At 35.4% G+C, this 12,141-nt stretch overlaps 1 protein-coding gene across 1 annotated transcript in view; it reads right to left on the minus strand.

Moving 5' to 3' along the window:
- LOC138354707 (dipeptidase 1-like) overlaps positions 1-12,141 on the minus strand; it is a 184,276-nt gene that overhangs the window by 60,158 nt on the left and 111,977 nt on the right. Inside the window, exon 4 of the mRNA XM_069309129.1 lies at positions 640-790. Coding sequence (XP_069165230.1) covers positions 640-790 — 151 coding nt within the window. The remainder of the gene's footprint in view (positions 1-639; positions 791-12,141) is intronic.

The following is a 12,141-nucleotide window of genomic DNA, read 5'->3' on the forward strand; positions in this document are numbered from 1 at the left end:
TAAGTTCATTTCTTTTAATTTAACCATATAGTCAAAGAACAGGTTGCTTGTAACTAGTAGTATTTCCTGTGTGCGTGTGAGAGAGAGTGCGTATGGACCTCGACGTTGTTTACTAGGCCCTTCGCCTTGGGTACATTCTCTTCGCTGGTCGACCCTGACTAGTTACTTCTCTCATACGCTTGGCTGCCTCCCTCTAGACCTTGCTCAGCTCTCCCACTTAGATTCAGTATGGCATTATCAGTAATACTGACACACCTCTGTAAATCTTGCACCAAACTACTTAGCAACGAGAGGAATGGAAGGAACACTATAAAAATACATAACATATACTAAACATTAATAATGCAAACTTTTGGCACTCAGAATCCTTCCCTCCCTTTAAACAAAATTCCTTTTCGCTCACCAGGCTTTACATATTTTGAAGCCTAAAAATTATAACATGCTTCTTCCTGTATATACATACAATGGAGTATATTTACTCCAGGGTGGGTATACTCACTAGGAGGTGTTGCAGGTGTGTAGTAATGTGAGTTTACTCACCAGGGGTAAAGTGGTGACTAAACTGCAGGTGCAGGAAAGGAAATACTACTATTACTAATAAATAGTAATGCAGTTATAAGGTAGGGTGTGCTTACTCACCAGGGCGTGCTGCAGGTGTGGGTAAGGGTGAGGTAGCGTACTCCCAGATCTCTGAGTGCTCGGAGGACTCCCAAGGAGCTCTGAATGGCATGTCCACCCTCGACGCCAATCAGACTGGCAATGCGACCCTCTTTGAAAGCTTTCTCCAGCTCTGATGGGGTGAAAGAGTATATAACTTAAAACATTTATAATATTTATTTAAAAATTAGATTTTTATGTTTTTCGAGTTCATACAGTATGTTTTCTAATTAACGTTAAGTATTGTCAAGTACTTTTTCTAATTAATGAATTAATTATAAAATTAAATTTTTAATTAATATCTTTAAATTAAATTGTAGAGATGAATATATTTCAAAATATATTTTAATTTGACAGAGGAATATATATACATTCATATAATTACAATAAAAATCAAAAGTGCCACAATAATGACATTCAAAATATCGAATCAAAATATTACTATTAATTATGAGAAGTAGAACAGAATTTTGCCCTTAAGTCAAAGTTATTTTCTTCATATCTCCATTTTCGCTACTTCAAGGCGATATTAAAACTAAATCTCACCTGGAATATATTAGCTGAGATGCATAGACCGAATTTCAGTCTATTTTACACTGAAAGTATTAGTTCAAAACTAAGTTGTCGATTAAGGATTACTTGCCACTCGGTCAGTGCAAGACTGCGAAAGTTGTAATAACACTCCAGAGGTTGATGTTGCTGAAAATAATTTCCCACATCTTACATTAGATAGATTTGTTTAACTATGATTTGTTTAACTATATATATATATATATATATATATATATATATATATATATATATATATATATATATATATATATATATATATATATATATATATGTCGTACCTAGTACCAGAACTCACTTCTCAGCCTACTATGCAAGGCCCTATTTGCCTAATAAGCCAAGTTTTCATGAATTAATATATTTTCTCAAATTTTTTTCTTATGAAATGATAAAGCTACCTATTTCATTATGTATGAGGTAAAAAAAAAAATATTGGAGTTAAAATTACCGTAGATATATGACCGAACCAAACCAACCCTACCTAACCTAATCTAACCTATCTTTATAGGTCAGGTTAGGTTAGGTACCCGAAAAAGTTAGGTTAGGTAGGTTAGGTAGTCGAAAAAACATTAATTCATGAAAACTTGGCTTATTAGGCAAATCGGGCCTTGCATAGTAGGCTGAGAAATGCGTTCTGGCTACTAGGTACGACATATATATATACATACATATATATATATATATATATATATATATATATATATATATATATATATATATATGTATATATATATATATATATATATATATATATATATATATATATATGAATGAAAACTCACACCCCAGAAGTGACTCGAACCCATACTCCCAGGAGCAACGCAACTGGTAACTACAGGGCGCCTTAATCCACTTGACCATCACGGCCGTCAAAAGGAAGTGATAGCCGAGGCTATTTGAGCCACTTCCCCGACGGCAACTCGGATGGTAATCTTGGGCATAGCATTTCACCAAATCACCTCATTCTTTGGGGCACACGTGAGGAACACAAATGCGAACAAGCCTGAATGGTCCCCAGGACTATAAGCGAATGAAAACTCACACCCCAGAAGTGACTCGAACCCATACTCCCAGGAGCAACGCAACTGGTAACTACAGGGCGCCTTAATCCACTTTAAGGTGGATTAAGTGGATTAATTGATTCCATGGTCAAGTGGATTAAGGCGCCCTGTAGTTACCAGTTACGTTGCTCCTGGGAGTATGGGTTCGAGTCACTTCTGGGGTGTGAGTTTTCATTCGCATATAGTCCTGTGGACCATTCAAGCTCGTTCGCATATATATATATATATATATATATATATATATATATATATATATATATATATATATATGTCGTACCTAGTAGCCAAAACGTCGTACTCGGCCTACTATGCAAGGCCCGATTTGCCTAATAAGCCAAGTTTTCCTGAATTATTATATTTTCTCTAATTTTTTTCTTATGAAATGATAAAGCTACCCATTTCATTATGTATGAGGTAAAAAAAAATTGATTGGAGTTAAAATTAACGTAGATATATGACCGAACCTAACCAACCCTACCTAACCTAACCTAACCTATCTTTATAGGTTAGGTTAGGTTAGGTAGCCGAAAAAGTTAGGTTAGGTCAGGTTAGGTAGGTTAGGTAGTCGAAAAACAATTAATTCATGAAAACTTGGCTTATTAGGCAAATTGGGCCTTGCATTGTAGGCTGAGAAGTGCGTTCTGGCTACTAGGTACGACATACATATATATATATATATATATATATATATATATATATATATATATATATATATATATATATATATATATATATATATGTATATATATATATATATATATACATATATATATATATATATATATATATATATATATATATATATATATATATATATATATATATATATATATATATATATATATATATATATATGTCGTACCTAGTAGCCAATCGAACCTAGTATGATCGTACCTAGTATGATCGTACCTAGTATGATCGAACCTATATATATATATAGGTTCGATATATATATATATATATATATATATATATATATATATATATTATATATATAGTTATATATATAATATATATATATATATATATATATATATATATATATAGTTATATATATATATATATATATATATATATAAATATATATATATATATATATATATATATATATATATATATATATATATATATATATATATATATATATATATATATATATATGTCGTACCTAGTAGCCAGAACGCACTTCTCAGCCTACTATGCAAGGCCCGATTTGCCTAATAGGCCAAGTTTTCCTGAATTAATATATTTTCTCTAATTTTTTTCTTATGAAATGATAAAGCTATCCATTTCATTATGTATGAGGTCAATTTTTTTTTATTTGAGTTAAAATTAACGTAGATATATGACCGAACCTAACCAACCCTACCTAACCTAACCTAACCTATCTTTATAGATTAGGTTAGGTTAGGAGTAGTGTGGTTGAGGACTACGGCGACGTGCGCGGCACCTGCCAGGTGGTGCTCACCTTCAGGTGAGTGCCACCCGACAGGTGCCGCGCCCGTCGTCGTAGTCCTCAGGGGTTTTGGGGAATTTCCCGGAAGTTTTGCCGCGTTTCGGACGCGTGTGAGCGTCCGGTGTTTGGGTATGTGGTCAGGAAAGAGGGGAGGTCATGTTGTTGGGTGCCAGGTGGCGCGCGACGTCGTAGTCTCAGCGCATCGTCGTCGTCACATGGGGTACGGGATAGGAATTTCCCGGAAGTTTGGCGCGTGGCGGTCTTGAGTGGCGGGTGCGCAGGTGCGGCCCCTCACTCTAGACACAAAGGGAATTTCTGGGAAGACGTATGAAAATACAAGGATAAGAGTGGAATATAAAGGAAGAAGTAAATGAATATGTATGTGTGTTTGTCATAGACTTAATCCTGTGTGATGATGATCGTGAGTAGAGGAAGAGAGGGGATCCATCATAGTGGTTATGTTGTTTGGGGAGGGGGGAGGGAGAGGAGAACCCCAATACCTGAGAGGAAGGCCAGGAGGTTCATTAGCTTCCCTACAGGAAGTCGAAAGTGTTGAGAGCGAGAGAGCACTCTCCAGCGTAAGTGGGGCCATTTGTCTAAAGGGTTTTCGTTGTCTTCAGAGTGGAGATGTTCGCCCCACGGCGACTCCCCATACACTGTGGATTTCCGGTAAGGAGGGGCGAGGTACTTACTCCTGCTGACAGACACACCTGTTAGCCATCAATCAATCACACCTCTCATACCCACCCGCTCCCATACCGGGCAACCATTACCAGTGCGTTTCGCTACGGTTCGCGACTCTCTATCTCTCTGTCTCTGTCTCTCTCTCTCTCTCTCTGTCTCCTTGTCTCTCTCTCTCTCTCTCTCTCTCTCCCTCTCTAAAGTCCACCACACGACACTTCACTTAGTAAACTCAGTCAAAGTCAGTAGGTTAGCGTTTACTAAAAGAGAGAAACATTTCACATCGTCACGGAGACGCGATCTCTACCTACAAATTGTTCTTGTTAACTGTGATCATTGAAATGTATGCATGTTTACTCAATCTCCATCACCTCTTCGTCCTACATCCATCCATTACAGCTGTGCAGAGCTATCTTGTCAAGGTCTCACCTTCGCGGCGGATTGAGGCGTACTGAGATAGACAATGTAAAGGGATGGCCCTTACCCTCTCCCCGTCCACCCCCACTTACCCTTACCCCTACCACCCCCTCCATGGCCAAACCATCACTGCCCCCTTCCCAGACCGGATGTTCTGTTCTGTTCTAAGCTTTGTATCACCATTCTTTTCTCAAATAGTATTTTTTTAAGAATATCCAGTCATAAGCCGGTCTTCAATCTTATTATTATAACAAATCATAATTTGCTGTTCTCTCTCTCCGTCTCTCTGTCTCTCAGTCTCTCTCTCTCTCTCTCTCTCTCTCTCTCTCTCTCTCTCTCTCTCTCTCTCTCTCTCTCTCTCTCTCTCTCTCTCTCTCTCTCTCTATCTCTCTGTCTCTCTGTCTCTCTGTCTCTCTGTCTCTCTGTCTCTCTGTCTCTCAGTCTCTCTCTCTCTCTCTCTCTCTCTCCAGATCATTTAGTAGTTGGGGAAAGTAACATCATTTCCTTTCTCCTGATGCCGCTGTTCACGTATCTTTCTCCATCAAGGCTGTCTCTCTTAAGACCTACGTCATCCAATGTAAACACCAATCGATGAGAATAAGACCGGTGAGTCGATAGTGAAATAGGTCTGGGTTAAGTCTGTTTTTTCAGTTCTTGTAACACAGTCAATGTAGCGTAATGGGAAACCAGTCTTTCTACTGCCTACATAAATAGCGTTTGAAAATGTATGCAAGTCTAGACAAACTCCTATAGCCCTTACATTCTAACACAAATAAAATATTAGCACACGATTGCATCGCATTATATCATCATTAAGTAACGTAGAGATCAACTTTCTGGCTGTTGTCCGAATATCATTATTGAAATGTGAACTCATTTAGCCAAACACAATATCTCCATTACATCTCATAGCATATGAATATTACGGTATACCAGTTTTAACCCTCTATAACACAATGTAACGTAACGTAACGTAACGCAAATCAACTTTCTACAGACCAAATATCGTTTTTAAATGAAAGTATGACTTAGTCCATCTTCATTACATCTCTCACCATATAAAATATTGACCTATACCAGTTTAGCCCTCTGTAACACAATGTAACGTAACGTAACATAACGCAATCAACTTTTGCAGCCCAAAATGACATTTTTAAATAAAAGTATGACTTAGTCCATCTTCGTTATATCTCTCACCATATAGACATATGGTGTTAGCATAATATGTGAAAAAAAAATAGTTGATTTCAATTCTTAGCTTGTTCTTCACATGTTCAGTGTTCATTCTTGTATTCCCTATGTTCCTTATCATGTTTCCATATTCTCTATAAGTTCATATTCCCTGCATGTTCACTCTATTCATCAACTTTTTCTTACATGTTTTCTGCGTTCACCGTATGTTATATCTTGAGGTTATCTTGAGATAATTTCGGGGCTTTTTTTTTAGTGTCCCCGCAGCCCGGTCCACGACCAGGCCTCCTGTTCACTGTGTTCATTCCATGTTCTACAAATGTTCACAGCATGCTCAGTTCAATTCTTTTCACCTGTTTTTCTCATTTTTTTCTGTTTTCTACCATTTTCCCCGTATGTTCACTATGTTCTTTGTCAGGTTTTCATGTACATCATATGTTCTCTGTATAACTTTTATACTCAATATTCATGTTCTCAATGTTCTTAGCTTGTTCTTCACACGTTCAGTGTTCATTCTTGTATTCCCTATGTTCCTTATCATGTTTTCATATTCTCTATAAGTTCATATTCCCTGCATGTTCACTCTATTCATCAACTTTTTCTTACATGTTTTCTGCGTTCACCGTATGTTCACTGTGTTCATTCCATGTTCTACAAATGTTCACAGCATGCTCAGTTCAATTCTTTTCACCTGTTTTTCTCATTTTTTTTCTGTTTTCTACCATTTTCCCCGTATGTTCACTATGTTCTTTGTCAGGTTTTCATGTACATCATATGTTCTCTGTATAACTTTTATACTCAATATTCATGTTCTCAATGTTCTTAGCTTGTTCTTCACACGTTCAGTGTTCATTCTTGTATTCCCTATGTTCCTTATCATGTTTTCATATTCTCTATAAGTTCATATTCCCTGCATGTTCACTCTATTCATCAACTTTTTCTTACATTTTTCTGTGTTCACCGTATGTTCACTGTGTTCATTCCCCTACTTAAGCTCAATTTTTTTTTATATTCTTTGTTTCTTTAAACCAATTTGTTTCTTCCATTCACTAACTAGTTCTTTGTCAAATAATATTATACGGCAATACAGTCCCCTCAACAATTTTAGTCATCAAATTTTATTTACAAACTATGTCAAAGTAATTCTCATCGTCGTCAACTTAATAGTTCTACCAACCCCGTTCTTAAACAAATCTACACTTTATTCAGTTCCAAATTTACAAAGACAAACCTTTCTTGTAACTTCGTAACTAAAAATCTTTCGCCAATCAACTAAAAATCTTTCGCCAATCAACTAAAACATAGTCACTTTCCTCATTTCTCAACTAAACTTATTATCCAATCAACTAAAAAATAGTCAAAGGTATCTTTCCAACGCTGTTCATAACTAAACTTATTCCCTAGTCATCAGAAAAATAACCGTGTTCTTCATGTTTCATTGTCATTTCATAACTAAAATTATATCCTTCTTTTACTTTGTTTTCACATATAAGTTCATTCTTTATCTTAGTAATAATAAAAATTACAATAGTAAAGAATCAGATCTACTAAGAAAAACAAGAGAGCAAGTGAGTGAGAGCATGAAACGAGGAGAAAAGAGTAAGAGAGAGGGGGGAGGAAGAGCATGGGATAAGTTCATTCTTTATCTTAGTAATAATAAAAATTACAATAGTAAAGAATCAGATCTACTGAGAAAAACAAGAGAGCAAGTGAGTGAGAGCATGAAACGAGGAGAAAAGAGTAAGAGAGAGGGGGGAGGAAGAGCATGGGAGCACTAGACTTGAATTTGAGAAAGAAGGTTAAGTGGGATTGTGGGTTTGGGTAAAAATATACAAAAGGAGAAACAAAACTACAACTGAAAGGTTAGGAAAAGGATAATATATTCAACAAATCTGTCAAAAACACCATAAACTACATCTGAAAGGTTAGGTTAAAAGGTTGGGGAATACGAATAAATAAATAATAACAAACATAATAAATACAACTTATGAGCAACTTGATGAACTTTAACAAATAACCCTTGATCTGCAAAAATGACCATTTGAGAAATTTGCCCTTGAAACGAGTAAATTCCCATATATACCAAAAATCCTTTGAAATGGTTAAACACACAATCTTGAACAAATAACACTTGAAATGCAAAAATGTCCATTTGAGAAATTAACCCTTGAAATGAGTAAATGAATATGAGACAATGATTGACGAAACACAAAAGACAAGCAGGAATAATTATGTAAGTTAGATCATGGCTGGTTTGGACTAGATAAGTTAGGACACAGCAGTTTGGGAATGTAGATTAAGTTAGGTAAAGCAAGTTAGGTTACTTTAGGATAGGTAAGATAAGTTATGTAAGTTAGGTTGTGCAGGTTAAGTTAAGTAAGATAAGTAATGTAAGGTAAGTCCTGTTAGGATAGGTAAAGTTAGGTTATGCAGGTTAAGTTAGGTACGATAGGTAAAGGTAAGGTAAGTTAAGTTAGGATAGGTAAAGTCAGGTTTAGGAACTTTGCGCTAAGTAACATTGGGTGGAGAGGATAGGTTACGTAGTATTTGGACAGTGTAGTTCTGAGAACAGTTTTAGGGTAAAGTGACTAAGAAAATATATTTTAACAGAAGCGCGGGTTTGGTATGAAAAGCTGAACTAGTTACATTTTGGAGAGAAATTTTATGACTTAAGATGTCTTGAAGAATAACATGATGGACGGAGAGTTTCTTTGATGAACGAATGTGTCTTAGAGAACAACTTTTGGTGAACGAAGGTGAATTAGAGATCTCTTTGATGATTCCGAGAATAACTTTGATCAACGAAGATGTTTTGGAAAGTTTCTCTAGTAGACGAAGGTGCCTTAGAGATTAACTTTTATGATTTAGAGAACAACATTGATGTCTTAGAGAACAACATTGATGTCTTAGAGAACAACTTTGATGAACAAAGATGTCTTAGAAAGCTTCTCTGATGAACGAAAAGTTACTTAGAGAATAACTTTGATGATTGTATTTAACTTTTTGATGGCTCTGAGGTCAGTTTTGTTGAACGAGGATGTTTCAGAAGGCTTCTTTGAATAACGAAGGTGAGTCTGAGAATAACTTTTGATGACTCTGAGAATGACTTTGTTGTCTTAGAGAATAACTTTAGTTGTCTCTGAGAATAACTTTTATGAACGAAGATGTCTGAGATTGACTTTGACGTCTCTTGGAATAACTTTGTGGACATGAGAATATCTTTGGATAACTCTGAGATTAACTTTGATGACTTTGAAACAACTTTGATGAACGAGAGTGAGTTAGAGATTACCTTTGTTAACTCTGAGATCAACTTTGATGAACAAAAGTGAGTTAGAGATTACATTTGATAACTCTAAGATTAACTTAGATGTCTCTGAGACAAACTTTTATTACATAGAAATTAACTTTAATGACCAAAGTGAGTTAGAGATTACCTTTGATGACTCCGAGAATAACTTTGATGAACAAAGATGTTTTGGAAAGTTTCTCTGAAGAACGAAGGTGACTCCGAGAATAACTTTTGTTAGCTCTTTGAATAACTTTGTTGACTTTGAGAATGTCTTTTGAGAACATGAGTAGTATTTTGTTAACTCAGAGAATAACTTTGGTGACTCTGAGAAAATCAGTGATGACTTTGAGAATGACTTCTGAGAACATGAGTAGTATTTGAATGAGTCTTTGATGTAATGAAGAGTAACTTTGATGTAATGAAGAGTAACTTTGATGTCTTTGAGTAAGTCCTTGATGTCTCGAAGAGTGTCTTTGACTATATTTCTTACTTAACGACATATAATTTTAGTTAGGAACAATGATGAATATGACTATTTCTGTTGATTGATGGATAATTTTAGTTATGAAATGACAATAAAACATGAAGAACACGGTTATTTTTCTGATGACTAGGGAATAAGTTTAGTTATGAACAGCGTTGGAAAGATACCTTTGACTATTTTTTGGTTGATTGGATAATAAGTTTAGTTGAGAAATGAGGAAAGTGACTATGTTTTAGTTGATTGGCGAAAGATTTTTTGTTGATTGGCGAAAGATTTTTAGTTACGAAGTTACAAGAAAGGTTTGTCTTTGTAAATTTGGAACTGAATAAAGTGTAGATTTGTTTAAGAACGGGGTTGGTAGAACTATTAAGTTGACGACGATGAGAATTACTTTGACATAGTTTGTAAATAAAACTTGATGACTAAAATTGTTGAGGGGACTGTATTGCCGTATAATATTATTTGACAAAGAACTAGTTAGTGAATGGAAGAAACAAATTGGTTTAAAGAAACAAAGAACATAAAAAAAATTGAGCTCAAGTAGGGGAATGAACACAGTGAACATACGGTGAACACAGAAAAATGTAAGAAAAAGTTGATGAATAGAGTGAACATGCAGAGAATATGAACTTATAGAGAATATGAAAACATGATAAGGAACATAGGGAATACAAGAATGAACACTGAACGTGTGAAGAACAAGCTAAGAACATTGAGAACATGAATATTGAGTATAAAAGTTATACAGAGAACATATGATGTACATGAAAACCTGACAAAGAACATAGTGAACATACGGGGAAAATGGTAGAAAACAGAAAAAAATGAGAAAAACAGGTGAAAAGAATTGAACTGAGCATGCTGCGAACATTTGTAGAACATGGAATGAACACAGTGAACATACGGTGAACGCAGAAAACATGTAAGAAAAAGTTGATGAATAGAGTGAACATGCAGGGAATATGAACTTATAGAGAATATGAAAACATGATAAGGAACATAGGGAATACAAGAATGAACACTGAACGTGTGAAGAACAAGCTAAGAACATTGAGTACAAGAATGAACACTGAACGTGTGAAGAACAAGCTAAGAACATTGAGAACATGAATATTGAGTATAAAAGTTATACAGAGAACATATGATGTACATGAAAACCTGACAAAGAACATAGTGAACATACGGGGAAAATGGTAGAAAACAGAAAAAAAATGAGAAAAACAGGTGAAAAGAATTGAACTGAGCATGCTGTGAACATTTGTAGAACATGGAATGAACACAGTGAACATACGGTGAACGCAGAAAACATGTAAGAAAAAGTTGATGAATAGAGTGAACATGCAGGGAATATGAACTTATAGAGAATATGGAAACATGATAAGGAACATAGGGAATACAAGAATGAACACTGAACATGTGAAGAACAAGCTAAGAATTGAAAGCAACTATTTTTTTTTCACATATTATGCTAACACCATATGTCTATATGGTGAGAGATGTAACGAAGACGGACTAAGTCATACTTTTATTTAAAAATGTCATTTTGGGCTGCAGAAGTTGATTGTGTTACGTTACGTTACGTTACATTGTGTTACAGAGGGCTAAACTGGTATAGGTCAATATTTTATATGGTGAGAGATGTAATGAAGATGGACTAAGTCATACTTTCATTTAAAAACGATATTTGGTCTGTAGAAAGTTGATTTGCGTTACGTTACGTTACGTTACATTGTGTTATAGAGGGTTAAAACTGGTATACCGTAATATTCATATGCTATGAGATGTAATGGAGATATTGTGTTTGGCTAAATGAGTTCACATTTCAATAATGATATTCGGACAACAGCCAGAAAGTTGATCTCTACGTTACTTAATGATGATATAATGCGATGCAATCGTGTGCTAATATTTTATTTGTGTTAGAATGTAAGGGCTATAGGAGTTTGTCTAGACTTGCATACATTTTCAAACGCTATTTATGTAGGCAGTAGAAAGACTGGTTTCCCATTACGCTACATTGACTGTGTTACAAGAACTGAAAAAACAGACTTAACCCAGACCTATTTCACTATCGACTCACCGGTCTTATTCTCATCGATTGGTGTTTACATTGGATGACGTAGGTCTTAAGAGAGACAGCCTTGATGGAGAAAGATACGTGAACAGTGGCATCAGGAGAAAGGAAATGATGTTACTTTCCCCAACTACTAAATGATCTGGAGAGAGAGAGAGAGAGAGAGAGAGAGAGAGAGAGAGAGAGAGAGAGAGAGAGAGAGAGACTGAGAGACAGAGAGACAGAGACAGAGAGACAGAGAGACAGAGAGACAGAGAG

The sequence above is a fragment of the Procambarus clarkii genome, chromosome 6 (genome assembly GCF_040958095.1).
Source record: "Procambarus clarkii isolate CNS0578487 chromosome 6, FALCON_Pclarkii_2.0, whole genome shotgun sequence".
Taxonomy (NCBI): domain Eukaryota; kingdom Metazoa; phylum Arthropoda; class Malacostraca; order Decapoda; family Cambaridae; genus Procambarus; species Procambarus clarkii.